At 31.4% G+C, this 22,468-nt stretch overlaps 2 protein-coding genes across 2 annotated transcripts; both read left to right on the plus strand.

Moving 5' to 3' along the window:
* The first annotated feature begins 8,270 nt into the window (after positions 1 to 8,270).
* On the plus strand, positions 8,271 to 12,032 carry LOC114410882 (glyceraldehyde-3-phosphate dehydrogenase, cytosolic-like). The gene is made up of 13 exons (XM_028374790.1): positions 8,271 to 8,491; positions 9,057 to 9,316; positions 9,443 to 9,466; positions 9,589 to 9,689; positions 9,852 to 9,967; positions 10,059 to 10,158; positions 10,393 to 10,539; positions 10,629 to 10,689; positions 10,785 to 10,882; positions 10,988 to 11,130; positions 11,276 to 11,359; positions 11,471 to 11,560; positions 11,717 to 12,032. The coding sequence occupies exons 1-13, from the start codon at positions 8,271 to 8,273 to the stop codon at positions 11,763 to 11,765; spliced, it is 1,494 nt and encodes a 497-aa protein (XP_028230591.1). The 3' UTR covers positions 11,766 to 12,032.
* Positions 12,033 to 15,893: 3,861 nt separating this feature from the next.
* On the plus strand, positions 15,894 to 18,844 carry LOC114409924 (glyceraldehyde-3-phosphate dehydrogenase, cytosolic-like). Its single transcript, XM_028373594.1, has 12 exons — positions 15,894 to 16,100; positions 16,232 to 16,255; positions 16,377 to 16,477; positions 16,633 to 16,748; positions 16,829 to 16,928; positions 17,086 to 17,232; positions 17,322 to 17,382; positions 17,472 to 17,569; positions 17,675 to 17,817; positions 17,965 to 18,048; positions 18,161 to 18,250; positions 18,406 to 18,844. The coding sequence occupies exons 1-12, from the start codon at positions 16,097 to 16,099 to the stop codon at positions 18,452 to 18,454; spliced, it is 1,017 nt and encodes a 338-aa protein (XP_028229395.1). The 5' UTR covers positions 15,894 to 16,096; the 3' UTR covers positions 18,455 to 18,844.
* Positions 18,845 to 22,468: the final 3,624 nt, after the last annotated feature.

Below are 22,468 nucleotides of genomic sequence, written 5' to 3' on the forward strand. Positions count from 1 at the left end.
ACGTGACAGTCAACATCACTTGTTAACGGTCAACGTCCAATTATGGTCTAGGAAACCAACATTGCACGATTTTACAAAATAGGGGGACCAAATTCGTGAATTAAATTACTAAGGGACCAAATCCAAAACTAAAGATAAACTGAGGGACCAAAAATGTAATTTTGTAAAAAAAAAAATAGGAATCGTTCCAAAATAGCCCATATAACATATATATGGTTTGATCTTTGGTTATTGTTTCCTGCACTTTTAAGTTGCTTCTTAAACCTCTTTTTCGACCAATTACATTCTATAATGATTATAGATTTTAGCTTTCAAATGGTCGATCCAAAAGATTAAAAAAAAACATTATGAAAAGTATACAAAAAAACAACTTAAAGGAGCAGAAAGCAACACCCTAGATCCTATTTATAACGCCCTGAATTTCATAAACTGTAAATCAATGTTTAATTAATTTCTCATGTTATTTGATTATGTGATTCATTTGGATGAGTTGAAGTATTATGTGAATTAGTCATGTGTGATTTGCTTAATGTGGATGTTGAGTTATATGAAGTTTTATTGACTTAGTTGAAATTATGAAATTTCAAGTTATACTTAAACTTGTTCTAATAAAACTGTAATCTTGGACTTGTTAACCGTTGGATCGCCTTCAAATTTGTACTGTAGATTCTTAACCCACGTCTTCACATTTTAATCGTTGGGATTTGCAAATTAACATTTTTTGACATCTCGCTTAGCACAAAAAGCGCGAGAAGTGTGCTAAGCATAATTTCAACCCAAGAGGAATTACGCTCAGCACGAAATGTTGCGCTCAATGCAAGAGGAATTGCTCTCAGTGTGAAATGTCGTGCTTAGCGCAAATCCCAACCCGAGAAGAATTGCGTTCAGTGCGAAAAGTCACACTTAGTGCCAAAAGTGGATTCCCGCTTAGCGAGATTTGCAGATTATAAATACGTTCTTCAGCGTAAAAAACATGATTTCACACCTCTCTCTCTCTCTCTCTAAACTCCGCCCAAACCACCCCAAAAAAATTTCCTCCACCATTCACGACCACCAGTGGCCACCACAAACCGCCATTGTTTGTCGCCGAATCACCGCACGGAGAGAAACGTTTTAATCGAAGCGGAATCCTTAGAATCCACTTGAAGGATTCAATAGAGAAGCAAGTTCTCAATCATTTCTTTTGTAGTTTCTCTTAGGTAATCTTGACTTCTATGTCTTTCTCCTAGTTATTTTTGAGTTTTTCTTAATGTCTCTTGTGTTTTGGGTATTGTAATAGGATGTTTTTATACTTCCTTTGAAAAATCCTTGAAAATGAGACGTTGTAAAAGTTATCTTTTTATAAAATTGATGTTGTTTTCATGACCTTTGTTGAACCCCGGTCACATTGACGTAGTCGGAATTTCAAAATGACGTCTCTTTGTAGTAGAACCTGAAACATCCTTTAGCCCTTTTTTGTTTTGACAGGGGTAATTGACCCCAAATGCTATTATTAACCTTGTTTTTGAAATTTGTACTAAATTGCCTTCGATCTGGTATATAAAACTCTGTGTTTGGATCGACGAACATGAATGAGAGAGGCCTCTGAGCGACGTAGAGAGGAGCTAACGGAGAGTTCATGATAGGTGAAGAAAGTTTATTTTGGTTTACCGCTTTTATACTGTAGTTGGGGTCAGGAAACCCAACTATGGGGATGTATGGCTATCCTTGTTGCATGTTGGTTCTAAAAAAAACTATGTTTTCAACTAATGAGATGTGATATATTTATTATTGATGAATGAAATTGTGAATGATGTTTTTCTTGTAACAATTGATTTTTGGAAAAAGTCTTAATTAAAGAGGAGACTCTGCCGAAAGTTTCATATTTGTTCTTTTATTTACTCCTTTATTAAATTTTAAATAGGCATACGAGTTTTTTTTGTAAATCATAGTTCTTCTCTTTAATTTAGAATTTTCCCCTAAAATACTAGTCTCATGATATTATGGATTGCTGTTGTATTAGACTTATGTTGTTTGAAGACCTGGAAAATGTGAATCTCACAGATGAAATTTATATGTATGTATTTGTGAGATGTGATTACTGATGATGTTGTTATCGATAATAATGTTTATATGAGGTGATGTTGTTATTGATGATAATATTGATAAAGAATGATGTTGTTATTGGTGATAATATTGATATGAGAATGTTGTTGTTATTGATGATAATGTGACATGAGGTGATGTCATTATTGATGATAATATTGAAACAAGATGATGTTATTACATTGAGATGAGATGATGTTGATGTTGATAATGACATTGAGATGAGATGTTGTCGATGTTAAAAATATCATTATGATGATGTATGTACATGGAGGGTGTAGTGGCCATGATGGATATCCCTCGTGAGGGAAATAGAGTGGTTAAAGAGTTTTAAGTATCTCTGGAGGAGGATGTCTTAGAATATTTAATTATCCACAGTCAATGCATTAATGATATCCATGTTTCATACTTCATATTGCATGTAAATAGTATAAAATTTGTCAGAAGTACTTGTAGTTTCTCATGAGGAGAAATACTTGTACTTGGGAGCATATCACTCGGTTTGGAACTCCCTTGAGACTTAGGCTTATCACCATGGGGGGAGTTGCCTGTGCACGATAGGGTGACCTTGACACGTGCTATCTAATTTTCCTAAGTGAGAGTGTCGCATGAATATGCTTAGGCTATTTCCTGACGAATGGTATCACATTGCATTTGAGAGTTATGGTCAAGTGCATGCATCATACTGAGCATGATTGATTGGAATTCTGGAAAATTTGATGAATAGTTACTAAGTGTATGTTGTATTGATGGATAATTGTGTGTGAGCATGATACTTGTTATTGTTTCTCTTGCTAATTATTGGTTTCTTTTGTCATGAACTCACCCTTGTATTTTTTGTACTGTGTGGTTGGTACTTATGGTGATTACGAACCTTTGTTCGTGGGAGCAGATGGACAACAATAGATTACATGCAATGAGATTTTTTTGTTGGAGCTATCAAGCCGACGTGATGACATTAAATTGTTTTGGGAGAGAATTGTGTTTTATTAATCAACTTCTTCGTAACTGGTTCTATAGTTCTTTTTAATTGAGGATGTATATCACAGTTTTTAATTATATGTATAAACTAATTTACTTTTAGTCATGTGAATGATGTGTACTGAGTTACTATATCTATATATATTCATTTAAGTATTTGTGTATTGTTTGATGGATGTATATTACAAAAACTTTAGTCTCGTTTTCATAAACAAATTAATGGAGTTTTCATTTAAAAATTAAAATTTTATGCAATTTAAAATAGTAATATTATAATGACGCGATAAATCCTTACACTATCCATTTAGAAGATTTTACAATGACTCACTAGAGCCCAGAAGGTGAATGGGCATACGTGTCATTTTAGTGACCTATTATTCATTTCTTTAACCTTTATTTATTTTGATTAAATTTTTTATATTACACTGGTCTATATACTAAAAATAGAATACTAAAATCTAAGTAAGGGTCAAGGAAATTTTATAAATTTTATTAAATTACAAATATATTAATATCAAATATTTATATTAATGTAAGAATATAACGATATTAAAATATAATAACAAATGATTAATTTAGTTTTGAAGTCATTTAAAAAAATGAGGCTACAAGTCAATTCATTTGATTCACAACTTGCAAATAAAATTTAAATTTATAACTAAACTAGCCAATTGAAATCGAGTCTAAAGCTGAAAAATTTATCAAAACTGAAAGTATTTATTAAATCAATATCACAAAACTATTTAATATTTTTTAAAATAATCAAGTATTTAATATTTATAATGTGACTAATATAGACACGTAATAACTAGTTTTAATAATTAAATATATAATTTTTTTAACATTAACTTTTAAAGAAAAATATATATATAAATTTATTTATTATATTAAAAAAATTTAAAAAATATATTTTTAACAATTGTTTTACTTTTTATACCTTAATATCAGTTTATGAAGGGAGACTAATTCAATTAATTCAACTATGTTTAAAAATTATTATAAATCTCTTGATGTGTAACTTTGATTTCTATGAATAAAAAAAATTAATATTGTATAAAGTGATAAATGAGAACTTGAAATTGATGATTAAGAATAAAATTAATGACTACATCAAAGTCAAATTAATATTCACACTAACCTAACCCTGATTTTAACTTAAATTCAATTTGACCAAGCTTGCGAACCACTTCATTTCATTAGTTCAAATCAAATAAGACAAGTTATAAAAGTTCATATAATAATATCATTATTTACTTGTCACTATAATATAGTTGCCACATGCAACTTATTATTTTACTAATATTATAAATTAATATAATATTAATTTGACTTATTTTATATTTAATAAAATTTAAAATTATGATTACAATAAAATAGAATAATTATCATATAATATCTTAGAAACCAAACGTGAGATACAAAAATGAGCCAATGGAGAAAAGAATTACACAACTATTGTTTCTTTGTAAAATGAAAATACCCTTGTTCACCATTTTGGCGAAGTAAACAACAGGTTATCTTCTATATAAGGGACATATTTTTGTCATTTAATAGAAAAACCATTTTTCTTTTCATTTTTCTGTGAGTTATAAGAGTGGAAGGAGAATTCAACGTTTTTCTCTTCATTTTTTTCCTCCTATACTAAATCATATGAAAGTTTAATAAAAAAAATTGTTTTCACACTCTTTTATATTCTTTTTCAATATATTCTTCTGTTCATTTTTTTTCTCTTCACCCATTTATGTTACTACTAGCATTTCTCTAACCACAAATATACTTTGACTGTCTTAATAAATAAAAAAATACGTTGACTTGCCTGAGGCCCAATTCATAAAAACCATTGTATAATGTCAACTCATAAGACATATTCTTAGATCTATGAGGAATAGACTTTGAGTTGAGTTTATGGTTCTCAAATAATGCGATGGCAAATGCATTATGACCAAACATTCAGGCCAGGCATGACCACACGAACAGTTCTAGCACCGACCAATACACAAGTTTAGAACCTCAAAAAGAAAAGGTGAGCAAGCAAGTGGTTTAAAATTGAAAGCCACTTTCTATGCGAAGAATTTGGCCTCCACTTCAAGACTTCAACGACGTGACGTGCCCACTGAATATGAACCGCCAATGTGTGTTTAGTTTTTAAGTTGTATCATTGATTGAATCAATAATTAATTGAGCAAATTATGTTTATCTCTTTTGTGTTTAACATTTATTACACTCACTCACATTTATTGTTTTAACCCTACATAAAACACCTCAATTTTTACCATTCCTTAGAGATGCACCTCTTGTCACGTGCACTGCACATACTTGTTTAATGAATTTTTTCAAACAAAAATGTCATCGTCTTTCTCATTGCAGTGTCTCCAATCCAAAGCTGAACCCAACAATACAACCCCTTTCAACAACAACTCCATGAACAACAATACGGCCCCTTTCAACAATACAACCCCTTTGCACGAGTGATTGAAGAGCAGAAGTCAATGCCCTTAAATAAAACATCCAACTCAATGTTGGTAATAACATCATAGGATAGTGTTATTTTTGCCCTATCACACAGACTCCTCAACCTCCTTTGAAATTGAATGCTTTTTGAAGAGTGATCAATTAATTTAAGGTACTTTTGTTGGGTTTTGAACTCACAAGAATGCCTTTCCTGGCTGCATTAAAACCCCCTATTGGAGCTGAAGCAATAGAATCAGCTTTGCCTGAAGGGTTTAATGAGAGAACAAATGGAAGAGGGGTGGTACATGGGGATTGGGTTCAACAGCTATTGATCTTGAGTCACCCATCTGTGGGGTTGCTTTGTGACTCATTGTGGATCTGGGTCAATTCAACTGATAGATTCAATTCAACTTTTGACTCACCATGGTAGGAAAAACAAAACCTGCATGAGTAAAATGTACAATAGAAAGTAAATGTAAGCACTAAACAATCACTTATTTTTTAGTACAATATCTCTAACTTTAGTGCAAGAAATAGTGTAACCTCTCCTAAGAAGTAACCCATACTATCTGTTGAGCCATTATGTGCTTGAGAAGCACATACACCATTTACTTCTTCATATGATGGGGGTGGTGTCATGCTGCTATCCACACTAGGTGTAGGAAGGGCTTTAATTCGTTGTCATTTTGATATTATCTATTATTAAAATATACATATGCCATATAATCATTTGTTGATACCAAAAGAAAACAATGTAACAAATAACATACTTTTCTATATGGAGAATATAATGAAAAAATGACAAAGGGATACAATGGCTCACCTCTCCCTCAAGCTGATCAAGTATTTGGAGTACTTTTTTATGATAGGCACACTCTGCTTCAACCTGCATAATAGAAATAGCACGGTGGAATTAAGTGGGGATAATAATTTCTGATAACTCAGATCCAAGATTTTAAAACAAAAGAATTGCAGAATCATATGGTTAAACAGTAATACCATAGCTATAAGACGTTGGAGGGTTAACCTCTGTTTCTAAGCTTCTACAGCAGCCATTGCGGCAACTGCTTCTTTTCCCAATATGGCCATGTTTGTCTTCAGGTCTTGCAGCTTTGTTTCAGCTGCTTCCAGCTTTATAGAATTCTCAGCATTGCCTGGTGTTTCTCTTACTTTTGTCTGGCGTTTGGAAACTTCAATAGCATGTGTAGGTTTAAAAGACAGTGTAATTAAAAAGTACATAAGAAAAAATCGTTGATGAAACAAATGTAGAAATAAATATACCAGAAAACAAATGTAGAAATAGCAGGTCAGTGTTAACAGGCCAAACAACTACCTTAAGGGGATAATTAACAGGTCAATGTTCTTTTCAATACATTTGCATTGAAATCCCTCAACAATACCAGTTTTTAATTGTTACTCGTCTGGAACAGTGCTTTAAAAGGTCTTGATGATGCTCCACAACCTAAATCAAAGGCTGCTGCTAGGTGGATTGTCGTCAAGGTACGTCATTTACATAAAACTTTCACTTATATATACTTCTTATGTGTATGTACATTAATTATTTAATTAATATCCAAATTTCATTATGTATTTAGTGTAATAGACAAAAAGGAAGCACTGAGTGCGGCTATTATGTCATGCACTGGATGTCCACCATCATATTAGGAAATTTCAGGAATAACTGGGAAGCAGTACGTTTATTTCAAACAAATTCGATTTTTTTATAATTTGTATTACATTATTAACTTATCATTTATTTCATCATGCAGTATTTTAACGATCCTAGACCATTGGAGTTAGAGAGATTAAAGACGCTTCGGATCCAGTGGGCATAGTATTATCTCCGAGTTAGAGATCAGAGCTAGCTAGGATTTAGGGACATTGAGTTTAACTTAGTTTACTTTGGTTTTACATTTTTGTCATTTCCTATGTTATTTGAACATTAAATTCATTTGTTGATAGGTGTTAATAATAAATCAATTATTCATTGTTTATTGTGATTAAAACTGCTTGAAAGCAGAATAAAATGTTTATTTACTGTGAATTGGGTCAAAAATTGTATTTTACAGGTACAATTTTGGGTTTATTATAAAGAAAGTTTATATAAAAAAAACTTGAAAACAACATCGGTTATTAATAAAAACCGATGTTAATATAGTAAACAACATCAATTATTTAGAAAAATCGATGTCAACATACACCTTAACATCGGTTTTTCAATAAATCGATGTTGGTTATTTCTAATAACATCGGTTATTTATACATAACCGATGTTAATATACAAACGTTAACATCGGTTATTTATAAATAACTGATGTTATATATAACTAACTACAACAAATAAGTGTATAGATGATGGACGTTCACATTGGTTATATATAAAAAAACGATGTTAATCTATTGGTTAACATCGATTTTATATCAAAACCGATGTCAACGTTCATCATGTATACACTTATTTTGCTATAGTTCTTTATATATAACATTGCTTATTTAGAAAACCGATATTAACATTTTTATGTTAACATCAGTTTTTAAAAATCGATATTAACAATAATACATTCAGCATCAGTACTTTCAACATCGGTTTTAAAATCGATGTAGAATGCTGTAAATAACCGATGTTGAAAGTATATTTTCTAATAGTGTAGAGGTATTCGAGTATTTGACCAAGCTGAGTACTTGAATACTTACTGTGTTGAAAGATGCATTTAAGAAATAAGGCAAGATAGGGGAGTATCTAAGTATTCGGCATGTCCAAATATCCGAATATTAGTGGACACTTTGAAGAGTTCTTGAATGTCAAGGTTGTTAGCGTGCAAGTATTCAGCATGACTAAATACCCAAACATTGGTGAAAGCTTTGAAGAGTTCTTGAATGACAAGGTTGTCAGTGTGCGGATATTCGACATGGCTAAATATTTGAACACTGATGGAAGTTTTGAAGAGTTCTTGAATGTCAAGGTTATTAATGTGTAGGTATTCGACGGCATGGTCGAATACGGGGATATGAAATCTAAGGAGCACTTAAGTGTTCACTCAAGCCGAATGTCTAAGTATCTTTTATAGAATATACTTCAATGTCCTAAAGATTTTGTTAGAGATATTTTAAATGTTTGATTAGACCAAACACTTATCTAATATACTTTAAAATTACATTAAAAGTTATTTGATTTGTAACAAAAACATTTTACATTAATAATCATACTCATTAAACTCATCTTAACATCATTTTCAACAAATTTATCCGTACAAAAGTTAATTTTGATCATAAATAATTATCAATTATAAATAACAATTGATGATTGAAATAATCTAATTTTTATATATTGCAATAAAATTTTACACGCTTAATTAATTAAAATTATAATAAATATGATTTTCAAGTCATTATTATAAAAATGTAGATATCAGTTTATTAAGTAAATATTTAATGAATCTTTATAATATTATCTAATTATAAATTATCTCAGATTAAAAAAAATTAATCATAAAAAATAAGAGTAAGCTCACTTTTTTTCAAAAAATTAAATAAAATAGAATCGCATTGACGCGAGGCAGAAATCGCAAAAAATGGTATCACGGGTCATACGCCGGTCCCGTAGGTGTCACCCGACCCACCTACTTCACTTACCTTTACCTGTCATTTTTCGCTCTTCTTTTTTTACCCTTCTTTCAACCTTTATTAAAACCCTATCTCACTCACTCTCACCCACACACCGTTTGTTCTATTCTTAACTCAACTTCTGCTACCCATTCTCTTCTTCCAAGTCCAACCACGCTTTTCTCTACAGTCATGGGTAAGCAATTAACCACCACACTCTCACCATTTTCTTTTCTTTCTTTTCAGTTTCAACTCTACTCCGTTTCGTTTCTCCGGATCTGATTTTCTTCTTCTTTGTTTTCAAATGAATTTCATGGATCAGGCAAGGTCAAGATCGGAATCAACGGTAAGTCTTCTCCATCCTTCGATCTCTCTTCTGTTGTTTCAGATCAGCTTAGTTATTTTTTCTACTATTCCATTTTCGCTGTTTTTTTCTCTCTCAATTTTATCTAAATCGAAATGTAACAGGATTTGGAAGAATTGGCCGTTTGGTTGCCAGAGTCGCTCTGCAAAGAGACGATGTGGAGCTCGTTGCCGTTAACGACCCTTTCATTACCACCGATTACATGGTACGCTAACCTCCTACTTTGGTTTTCAACCTTTTGTTCTCTGTAACTAATCAGAAACAGAGTAAGAATAGTTATGCCCTCTGTTGCATTACGTTTTTTATTTTATTTTTATTCTAAAATCTTAGATCTGATTATTAAAAGTGTGTTTGGTTGCGGATGTAGACATACATGTTTAAATACGACAGTGTTCACGGACACTGGAAGCATCACGATGTCACCGTTAAGGACGAGAAGACCCTTCTCTTCGGTGACAAGCCAGTCACTGTTTTTGGACACAGGTTTTAATTTTTCACTCTTTTTTCTTCCTGTTTTCGATTGTGTTGTGTTCTGTGTGTAAATGTTAAGTGATTGTTTTATCTATGAACTCAGGAACCCTGAAGAGATCCCATGGGGGTCAACTGGAGCTGATATCATTGTTGAGTCCACCGGAGTTTTCACCGATAAGGACAAGGCCGCCGCACATTTGAAGGTTCCTATTTCTAGCACTACCCTGTACAGCTATTAACTATTTCCATTTGTTATTCTTGCTATGCTCTATGTTTCAAACATTGTACTTGTACCCTAATTGCTTCTTATTTTTCAAATATTGTATGTGATCTATCAATTTGTTTGATGTCATGTGTGCGCCTGTTGTATCAATTATTGCAGGGTAGAATGTTAATGAAGTTAAATTGTTAATGTGTCTGTCTTTTAATTAATTCAGGGTGGTGCGAAGAAGGTTATTATTTCTGCCCCCAGTAAGGATGCCCCCATGTTTGTTGTTGGTGTTAACGAGCACGAGTACAAGCCAGAGCTTGATATTATTTCCAATGCTAGCTGCACAACCAACTGCCTTGCTCCACTTGCTAAGGTTTCATATTCTGGACAATTCTAACATGTTGATTTTGAATTTTTGACTATTATATTTAGTCCTAATTGTTTCTTGCCTAAATTTTGCAGGTTATTAATGACAGGTTTGGCATTGTTGAGGGTTTGATGACCACTGTTCATTCCATCACTGGTAAGCTTATAGCTCGCTATTTGGTTGCCTGTTACCTATCTTATCATGCATGTTACGTGCTAAGTCAGGGATTATGTTTTTGTTTTGCAAACCAGCCACCCAGAAGACTGTTGATGGGCCATCAGCCAAAGACTGGAGAGGTGGAAGAGCTGCTTCATTTAACATCATTCCTAGCAGCACTGGAGCTGCCAAGGTGAATATTTTATATGATGTGCTGCATCTTGCTCTTGAGCACTATTTTTATTGTTTATTGTCAGTACTATTTTGGTTTTACTGATTCCTACCTTTTCTGTGCAAGGCTGTTGGAAAAGTCCTTCCTGCTTTGAACGGAAAATTGACTGGTATGGCATTCCGTGTTCCCACCGTGGATGTCTCTGTTGTTGACCTCACAGTGAGGCTGGAGAAGGAAGCCTCCTACGATGAAATTAAAAATGCTATCAAGTAATGGCAGTATTCTTTGATTCTTCTCTAATGATATTGTGTATCATTGGGTCTTATGCAAATTTTCACTACTTGTTATTCAAAAATGCCTCCATTTTGGGATTGGTCCTTCTCAATTTGTCTTACATAATGTTGTCTTTCTCAGGGAGGAATCAGAGGGCAAGTTGAAGGGAATTCTTGGTTACACTGAAGATGATGTGGTCTCCACTGACTTTGTGGGCGATAGCAGGTATAAATTATGTTAACATAATTGTTGCCTTTTTTCAGTTGATAACTTGACATTATTCATTTTTCTGTTTCCCGAAAGGTTTGTTAACCATTTTTTTAATCATTGTTCCAGATCAAGTATTTTTGATGCAAAGGCTGGAATTGCATTGAATAAGAACTTTGTGAAGCTTGTCTCTTGGTATGACAACGAGTGGGGATACAGGTAATCCACCTTTAACCTTTTCTTGTATGTGATAGTGGGTTAGTGCGCCAATAAGTTGTTAATTAGTTCAAAAATCTAATCACGCGAATTTTAGATGCTATATTATGTATTCAGCTTGATCTAATACTAATACCCTATGTGTGCCTGGTTCTGCAGCTCACGTGTCATTGACCTGCTTGTATTCGTTGCCAAGAAGTCTTTTTAAGGTTGTACTGAAAAAAAAGTAGCTTGTCTAGACATTATGTGCTGGTGTCTAGCTGCGATTTAGTGTCTTCTTGCTCGGGCAGAAATGAGAAGTATGAATAAATCGGTTTCGGGAACCGGTGTTGTTACCCTGTTAGGAGCATTAAGCTTTTTTTTGTTGTCTCTTCTGTGTAGGGGATGGAGTTTTTGGATTATTATATACTTGCTGATGTACTCGGGTCTTTGTTGATTCTGATTGCAGACATTTTTGCCCTCCATTTTTCGTCCATGGTTCTCGAGTGTTTGAACCCCCCTCCCTTTTCTGCTTTGAATTATTGATTCGTGTGGTTTATATATTTTTCGGCACATTTTAAATTTTTTGGTTTGAAGTTAACGTTTTTTTGGTTATAACTGGTATAGTTTTGATTGGCGTGCCTTTTTGAATCTCACTTTTCTGCTTTCACTCGTATTGGATTAACCTTTTCGATACCCGTCATTCATTGATTTTTTTTTTTTATTTAGGTGAAAGTAAGAGAAAACAGGATAACTCCCACAAATAATTCATTCTGTTTTTTTTTTCTCACACTCAACAGTATAAATATTTACTTTTATTTTTTAACATTTTCTTCCCATTATCCATTTATATTCCTACAAAAATATAAAAATATACTTTTAGTTTTTATGTTTTTTATTATATGAAGGTTGATCTCTTGTATTTAAAAAAGTTTAATTTAGTCTTTTTATGTTTTTAAATTGAGTCAAAATGATTTTGTTAAAACAATAGTTGTTTTTATCATTGAAAAATGATTTTGAACCTTTAATTGTTTCGAGATTCAAAATGTAAAAGTTGTCTCGATATATATTTATATATATATGCTCAAGCACAACTCAATTTAGTTTTAGTTAGACTCCATTTAAAATTAATTTATATATTTTTATTTATTTATTTGTTTAATGCAAAAATTAAGTTAATATGAAATTGATGTCAATTTAATAATATAAAATACATGTATAATTATAATTTTATTTTTAATTAATTTTGTATGCAAATTATTTTTGTATAAAATAAATAAAAGCGTGTATAAATTAATTTTGTATTTAATAATAAATTTTATATATATATATATATATATATATATATATAATGAGTTGGTTCAATTAATTATCAGTTCCTTGATAATTATTTTTGTTTTAAACATAAATTGGGTTTCATTTTCAGGTAAATGAATCTAAGAGATAAGTTTCACATATTTAATTAGTTGAAAAGAGTTCAAAATTAGAAAACAATAATTATTTTCGAAGGACTATTTTAACTCAATTTTAAAAAAATATAAAAGATTAAATTTTTTATAAGATAAATGATGAAATTAAATTAAAAATGTATTTTAACCCTACAAATATACTTGACAAGCCCAATACATAAAATTTCTTGTATAATCATAAGCCCAATACATAAAATTTCTTGTATAATCATAAGTTCACAAAACAAAAGATATGTTTATTTTAAATTAAGAATCAATTTTTTATATCTTAAAAAAATCAAATTTTTATACTCCTGTTATTAGATTTCTTATTGTACGGATATTTTAATTTTAATATAAAATTAATTCTATTCAACTTTATGCCAAACATATACTTTAATAGCAACTTCTAGATTTATGAAGATGTTTAAGGAACAAACTTTGAATTGAGTTTCAGATACGCAAATAATGAGAGGAAAAAAGTATATGGTCAAACATTCAAGCCAGGCATGTCCTATTATCCCCGTTTTTGGCTATTTCAGTCATTTATTCAATATAATATCATGCCAGCCTCCAACCAATGCCACAAGTTTCGAACCGCAGAAAGAAAGTAAAAGGCGAGTGAGTGTTTTGAAAATTGAAAGCCACATGTATGCGAACATTGGCTTCCACTTCAAAAACGTGATGATGCGCCCACTGAATCTGATCCTCTTCGCTCTGTCCTTAGAAAATACAAAGTAGAAACTATAGGATAGGCTTACATGCTTACAAAATATAAGTATTCACTCAATTTTTTACAACTTGTTATTTTTTGCGTAAACTATGATAATGACATTTTAATTTTATTACATGATTGAATTAATGTTAAAAATATAAGGAATATGAAGTTAGTCTTTACAATATAATAATAATTATTTTTTAAGATATAAAAACTAAATTTATGTTTTTTTTCTTCCAAAGAACTGCTAATTAGTATGAATAGGATTAGTACAATCTATTAATCTATTGAAGGAAAGTATGTGTTCATTTTTATTGGATAAAAAGTAAACATAAAATTATAAAATAAAATAAAAATAGAGGAAATCATGGGGCTTGGTAACATACTATCTTCCACCCTTTATATAAAAATTAAATAATACTAATATTTTTTGTCCTTATTATAAGAAACATATAATAATCATTTTTAAGTGTATTAATAACTAATTTTCTTTTATATCCTTAATTAACCGTGAAATCTTTAATGATAACTCATTCTTCATAAAAATCTATACATTTAATGAGTTATTAATAATATAACTCATTCTCATAGATTAAAATTGTTTTTTCTTGGATTAAGAATAGTACCATTATATTTAACCACAACTTATATCAATCAATTTTAAGGACATTTTTAAAATACAATTCAAATATTAATATCAATTAAAAATAACTATTTTTTACCGTATTTCTTTATCTTGATGATTTAGTCCTATGGTTGTTATATATATGATCAGAGAGAGAGAGTTGCTATGATTTTGTCATATTTGTGCAACATTTATTTGTTTCATTCAGCATTTTTTGTTTTTTTTTAAATATTAACTTATGGAAAAGGCCATATGCAAGAAGCAGCCTTATCCAAGAATAATTAAAAATAGACCTAAACGCTCTATGATTGTGTTGCCTGAATTACAACAAGTTCATTGCTTGTTATGCTCACAAAATATTGGATATAATTAAAATTTCATGTTTTTATCCTATTCTTATGTTCTATTATATCTAGGAATATGTGTATACTTTGAGGCCTTGGCCGCCCCTAATTTTTTTTATAATATACATGATATTTTAAATCTTAGATATTTTTTTAAAATTTAATTAAAAATAATGATATTTAAATGTTTTTTATTTTTTAAATAATCAATTATCTTAATATGATTTTATTGTAAAGAAAAGGAAGTTTTTTTTTTAATACACATATTTTATTTCCTTTTTTATAATTTTTTTGTGGAGATATTACAATTTTTCTCTTTTTCGATAAAAATATTTGGGTATCATTTTTTTTCTTAATAAATTTTGCTTTGATAATCCTTTATTGCTATTTTAAAAGTTGTAAGTTATTGTATGTGATTAAATGATATCGTCGCTCTTATATGTTGTTAACTACGATTTTGGGACATGCAGAGAAGTATTCTTTCTTCTATCATTAATTTTCATATTAAAATTTTAATATTTTTTGTTCTTGTATTTTCTTTGCTTAACCATTTTTAGTCTCTACTATATAAAGTAAGAACGTGTGACATGATAACCACGTGATCTAACAAACATATATTATTAACATTTTGTATAAAATTAATACTAATATATATGTTTGTTTGATAAATTTTAATTTTGAAAATTACCTCCCCTAATGTTCAATTATGCCTTTGTCCCTATCTTATATCTTATTACATCATCATCATTAAACAAAAATGTAAAAGCTTAGTTATTAAATTTGATTTGAAATGGTTGGATCGACCCGTTAGGTGGTCATATTAAACTTGATTTGAAATGGTTGGATCGACCCGTTAGGTGGTCATACTTAAATAGAGGAGTATGTGTTGAAAGTCTCACATAACAACTAGCCATGAGAAAGATGACACATGTTAAAATACCACATCAAATAAAAAATAATATCGAGATAAACTATATAAATAAAAAATAATGTTCACCTTATAAGCTGATTTTGTATAATTGAGTTAAATTCAAATTCATTTTTTTTACATGTATCCGAGTATGATTGCATCCCAAGGAAGACTAACCTTATTTAATTTTGAAAAAAATACCAAAATAAAATAGAAAAAAGAACCCACACAATTAAACAAATAGAACGAAAGAAAGAAAAGCGAATGGAATATTCGCATATCTGTTGGGCGTGAAGCAGAAACCACAGAAAAAAAAAAAAAAAAAAACCATACAGCGTAGTAGTCCTTGGAAGTTGGCACAGCATCACGAGTCACAAGCCGTAGGAATCACGCACTTCACTTGGCCTATTTACCTATCACTGCGGTCTTTTACTCTTCTACTGCCTTCTTAAAACCCTATCTCTCACCAACTTCCGCTACTTCCTACTCCAACCACTTTCCTTTTTCCCGCAGTCATGGGTATGCAAATAACCACCACACACTCACCGTTTTCTTTTCATTTTCAACTCTACACTCCGTTTCTTCCGATGTGATTTTTCTTCTTTCTTTTCTGATATTTGTTTTGTTTTCAAATGAATTGCATGGATCAGGCAAGGTCAAGATCGGAATCAACGGTAAGTCTTCTCCATCCTTCGATCTCCTTTCTGTTGCTTCAGAACAGTTCAACTATTTTTCTACTTTTTTTCCATTTTCTCTGTTTTTTTTTTAATTAATATTTCAATTGAAATGTAACAGGATTTGGAAGAATTGGCCGTTTGGTGGCCAGGGTGGCTCTGCAGAGAGACGATGTTGAACTCGTTGCCGTTAACGATCCTTTCATTACCACCGATTACATGGTATGCTATGTTGTGTCTTGATCTCTATAACTAAGCACAAATATAATAGCTATGCCTTTTGTTCGGATAGGTTCAGATCGTTACGGTGTTTTTATTATTTTATTTATTGTAAAATCTTAGATCTGATTGTTAAGTGTGTTTGGTTGCCCATGTAGACATACATGTTTAAATACGACAGTGTTCACGGGCACTGGAAGCATCACGATGTCACCGTTAAGGATGAGAAGACCCTTCTCTTCGGTGACAAGCCAGTCACTGTTTTTGGACACAGGTATTTTTCTCTCTTTTTGTTTTCTATTTATACGATTGTTGCGTGTAAATGTTAAGTGTTTGTTTTCTCTATGAACTCAGGAACCCTGAAGAGATCCCATGGAAGTCGACTGGAGCTGACATCATTGTTGAGTCCACCGGAGTTTTCACCGATAAGGATAAGGCTGCCGCACATTTGAAGGTTTCTATTTCTAGAACTACCCTAATTGCCTCTCATTTTCAAAATATTGTAGTTGATTTATAAATTTTCTGATGTCTTGTGTGCCTGTAAGGCTGTAATAGTTAGTGTAGGGTAGAATGTTATTGATGTTACTGTGTCTGTCTTTTTATTAATTCAGGGTGGTGCAAAGAAGGTTATTATTTCTGCCCCCAGTAAGGATGCCCCCATGTTTGTTGTTGGTGTTAACGAGCATGAGTACAAGCCAGAGCTTGACATTATTTCCAATGCTAGCTGCACAACCAACTGCCTTGCCCCACTCGCCAAGGTTTGCAATTCACCGGATTCTGTTTAATGGATTTTTTTTGTGTTGGTTGTGACTATTATAGTCCTTACTGTTTCTTGTCAATTTTGCAGGTTATCAATGACAGGTTTGGCATTGTTGAGGGTTTGATGACCACTGTTCATTCCATCACTGGTGAGCCTATTGCTTGCTATTTGTATTTCCTGTTACCTATTATGATACAAGTTGCTAATTGAGGTTTACGTTTTTGTTTTGCAAACCAGCTACCCAGAAGACTGTTGATGGGCCATCAGCCAAAGACTGGAGAGGTGGAAGAGCTGCTTCATTTAACATCATTCCTAGCAGCACTGGAGCTGCCAAGGTGAATATTTTATATGATGTGCTGCATCTTGCTCTTGAGCACTATTTTTATTGTTTATTGTCAGTACTTTTTTGGTTTTACTGATTCCTACTTTTTCTGTGCAAGGCTGTTGGAAAAGTCCTCCCTGCTTTGAATGGAAAATTGACTGGTATGGCATTCCGTGTTCCCACTGTGGATGTCTCTGTTGTTGACCTCACAGTGAGGCTGGAGAAGGAAGCCTCCTACGATGAAATTAAAAATGCTATCAAGTAATGGCAGAATTCTTTGATTCTCCTCTAATGATATTGTGTATTATTGGGTCTTATGCAAATTTTCACAACTTGTTATTCAAAAATGCTACTCCATTTTGGGATTGGTCCTTCTCAATTTGTCTTACATAATGTTGTCTTTCTCAGGGAGGAATCAGAGGGCAAGTTGAAGGGAATTCTTGGTTACACTGAAGATGATGTGGTCTCCACCGACTTTGTGGGCGATAGCAGGTATAAATTATGTTAACATAATTGTTGCCTTTTTTCAGTTGATAACTTGACATTATTCATTTTCCTGTTTCCGGAAAGGTCTGTTAACCATTTTTTTTAATCATTGTTCCAGATCAAGTATTTTTGATGCAAAGGCTGGAATTGCATTGAATAAGAACTTTGTGAAGCTTGTTTCTTGGTACGACAACGAGTGGGGATACAGGTAAATGTACACCTTTAACCTTTTCTTGTATGTGATAGTAGTGGGTTAGTGTGTCAATAAGTTCTTAATTCGGCCAAAAATCTAATCACGCGAAATTTAGATGCTTTATTATTAATTCAGCTAGATCTAATACCTTCTTGTCCCTGGTTCTGCAGCTCACGTGTCATTGACCTGCTTGTATTCGTTGCCAAGAAGTCTTTTTAAGGTGGTGTACTGCAAAGTTGCTTGTCTACACATTATGTGCTTGTCTAGTTGCGATTTAGTGTCTTGCTCGTGCAAAAAATGAGAGGTCTGAATAAATCGGTTTCTGGAACCAGTGGATTTACCTTGTTAGGAGCATTAGCTCTATTTTGGACTTTGCCTCTTGTGGAGGAGGATGGAGTTTTTGGATTTTTATATATTTGCTAATGTACTTGTCGTTATTGATTGTTATAGTAGATATTTGGCCGTCCTCTATTTTTCCACGTGGTTCTCGTATAAGTGTCCATGTTAAGACAGATTCCAGTCATGACGTTTCGGTGGTTTATCGAAACTAATGGTTACATGGACCTTTTAATTAACCTTACACTTTCAATAAGTTGCCGTATTATTTGACCCTCTTCTCTTTGCCTTCCTCTATTTCTCCCCGTGAAAATCATGTTGCAGATTGTCAACAATCCATTTTGAATAACCTTTTGTAGAGAAATATTAAGAATTATACCTTTTTACTATTGTTTTAATAATTTAAACTATTGGTTTTAAATTTAAATTTGATTATTGCTATTGTATGCTAAAAATTCTATAATTTTAGTGTTCAATGAATTTTGATTGTTAGACCATTATAGAATTGTGAATTTTGTTTGTGTATATGCCATTCTATATGTTAAACTTGTGTTGCTTGGTTATCACAATGTATGAAAATAGGAAAGACATGTATTTCTTTCATATAGAACATGCTAAACTCTTTTCTCAACTAATCAATTGTAAACCTTATCAAGTCGAACATATGGTTGGATTGGATTATCCATTAAAGGGATACACTCTCTTCCAAAGGTAAAATAAATTCACTTGTGATTTTATAGTTTTTTTTCAGGTGGGATCTCGAAGTATTTTCATAAGGTTCTTTTCCATCTTATTGTGTTATTGCTCCTATTTGGTATTATTGTCAATTGAAAAATCCATTATAAACATTTTCATATTTTATGTAACCACAAATAATTCATTAGTTTAAAAGGACATTGGAAAAATATATTAGGCTATTCCTGCACCTCTTTTAACTTTAAACTTTGAAAATACTTCCTGATTCGGAAAGAAAATTTGTTTTTCGGATCGCTTAATCCAAAATTATCAAAAAGTAATTTTGAATTTGCATTTCTGGAAGGCTCCACCAATTTTTATGTGCTTCAGATTGTCTTATCCATAATGTTGTTGATTATACTTCTGGATTAGGGGATCTGGAATGATTTATGAATCTTGTAGCCTAATCCGGATTGCCTAATCTGAAAGTGTTACTTTGTAACTGAACCGGATTAGATCATCTGGAACATATAAATTTTACTTCGGAATTGTCAATCCGGATTTGCCACTTTTAATAAATTGCGTCAGTGTCTTGCGGCATAGATATTTCACTGAACCCAGATTGCCAACGTATACAATTTAAAAATGTTGCCGACGAATTTATATTTATATCTATAATCTATAATCTATATATATCTATATTTTATATTCTATATACTATTACATTTCTCAGTCATTTTCGGGAAAAGTTTTGTTACATGTCAATTCTTGGTGTATTTTGTACGTCTTTGGCTGAATGCATTTTCAAACACTTTTCTACTGGCCTAATCAATTAAAAAATCAACATTAATTGATTGTCTAATAAAATAATTCAAATCAATATTAGTTAATTCCGGATATTATACAACCATAGTGAATATTACATATTTAAAATTTAAAAAATTTCATATTTATCACAATTTATTTAAATATTTTAGACAAATATAAAAGGACAATTAATTGTGAACATTTTTAGAAATATTTTGAATTATAGGAATATTATCATACGGGACATTATATTATGTTGAGTATTTAAAAAAATAGAGGCAATAAATTTGCATCGTATAATAATATCCGTGGAATAATTTGCTTTTAAAAAATTTAAATCAATCAACATTGTAACCACTCAGAACTCCATAACATTTAGACTTTTTTAAAATATTACTTTTTTAAAAGCTATAGGATATTATTATACGGGATATTCGATCAATCAAAATTATAGCAAGAATTAATATTAATATAGATTGACATAATATTTGTTAGAAATGTTTATCAGATCACGAGAAGTTATACAAACTCACGTACATAATATTATCCTTAATTCCAAATAAAATATTAACAGATTTTCTTAAATCATCTCGGTTTTTCATTTTTTGACAAATAAATCATCTCAGTTCAGTCCTTTTAAATAGTAACCTGCATTAACGGTTTTACTTCACTACTATTCCATCAGTTTGTATTTTGCTCTTTGTTTCAAAGAGAATGCCAAAATTTGTGAGATATGATGCAATTTCTTCTTTGACTCCTGAGAGGGAAATTGAATCAAAGCAAAATTGGTCCGACTTTGGGCTGTTCTAGAATATAAAACGAGTCAACCAGATCGCTCAATGGAATTAGTTCTAATGGAAGTAGAAGTATAAACCAATTGCATCATATTATATGATATTGCATCATCTATTAATACCTCTATTGTTGATATTTTTTTAATTTTTATTTAATTTACTTGAAAATAGATTCAAACTTTTATTCGTAAGGCTAGGCTATCATGTATCTATTTAAAGATGTGTTGAAAGATGGTTTTGTTTTGGTGATTTCAGACCTATTATAATTATTAAATAAAATTTCTGACATCATAATTTTTTTAAAATAGGATCTTCTTACAAAAAAATAATTTGGAGATAGAAGATGAAGATGAAAGACAGTTTACGTGTGGAATAAGAAGAGGATCAAGAGAAGCTAATCTAAAATCAGAATGGAAAAAGTCTTATGTGACTAACAAATTGAAGGAAAATAACAAAATTCAAATTAATATGATGAACAGAAATCTTTGAAGTTAAAAGCTAATCCATAAGTAAAAGTTGATCCACTTGATGCAAATTCTGCTACATTTTTTTTAATTCATCATTTTAGAATTCTATTGACTTGCAACAAGTGATCAACTTTTTCTTATAAACGAATGATTGTTACTTTTAACTTCAAAGAGTTTTTGTTCACTTTTGTTGCTCCTTGGCAAGTGTATCAAGTTACATAAGTAGTATAAAACGGTAAGATCAAGTTTTGTATTCTAAAGAAATTATGCTTGTACTCAGAGTTATATATATCTAATGATTAAGCAATTAATGAATGGAAAATAGGATTTTGTGCATCAAAAATAGTATTAACAAAAATAAATTGAGAATTAACAACAAAGCATTAACATAAAAAGGTGAGAAGACAAACGCTCAGAGTATGCGATTGGTGATGAGTGCAAAATGTGTTAGGGGCTTTGCTACCTGAACTTCTCTTGATGTAATCTTAATAGATTTTTCTCTTTTAACATTAATATGATTATTATCTGCATCTACTAGTCTATTCTAATCAAGATCTCTTGAGTGAAAGAACCTAAATCACTTAATATCGCTCTCAATTCCTTGGCGATTGATTACTAAATGATAAGCATTAAAAACATAGATGCATAAACAGGTTAAAGAAGACTACTCTATCCCTATATGAGTCACTATAGATATTTTTCTCAAGTTCTTAGCATACAGACATTTCCCAATATTTATATCCTAAAACAGTACATAAAGATGGATGATCAAAACCATAAATATGTGAATAAGCACAGGGATGAACAATAATAACAACATTATTTTAAAAGATAGTTCAAAATCATTACATGATAGAGAGTTTTGGATTAGAGAGCACCCAACACAGTGGAGTTTTAGCCTCTCATTATCATGAAAGACTTACAGATAGGTGAGTAAGATATAAAGGATTTAATGGAAGAAGAATGGAGTGAAATGAATCGTCCAGAGCTCTGGAAACAAATTTCCTTGCATTGACAATGGATGGTTTGCTTCTCCTCTAAGTATTCTTTGTCTTCAAGACCTCTCTTTTGCTTCTGAAGTTTCTTTGTTATATAGGGATTGTGCCTCCTTACTAGACAATCAGAGGGCATTTATGCGCTTAGCGCGATTCTCG

The sequence above is a fragment of the Glycine soja genome, chromosome 4, assembly GCF_004193775.1.
Source record: "Glycine soja cultivar W05 chromosome 4, ASM419377v2, whole genome shotgun sequence".
NCBI classification, from domain to species: domain Eukaryota; kingdom Viridiplantae; phylum Streptophyta; class Magnoliopsida; order Fabales; family Fabaceae; genus Glycine; species Glycine soja.

Coding starts and splice junctions, on each gene's coding strand:
- LOC114410882 (XM_028374790.1), top strand. CDS start 8,271: ATGTCCAAATATCCGAATATTAGTGGACACTTTGAAGAGTTCTTGAAT. Junction 9,968..10,058: donor GTCACTGTTTTTGGACACAG/GTTTTAATTTTT, acceptor CTATGAACTCAG/GAACCCTGAAGAGATCCCAT. Junction 10,159..10,392: donor AGGCCGCCGCACATTTGAAG/GTTCCTATTTCT, acceptor TAATTAATTCAG/GGTGGTGCGAAGAAGGTTAT.
- LOC114409924 (XM_028373594.1), top strand. Junction 16,256..16,376: donor GGTCAAGATCGGAATCAACG/GTAAGTCTTCTC, acceptor GAAATGTAACAG/GATTTGGAAGAATTGGCCGT. Junction 18,251..18,405: donor GACAACGAGTGGGGATACAG/GTAAATGTACAC, acceptor CTGGTTCTGCAG/CTCACGTGTCATTGACCTGC.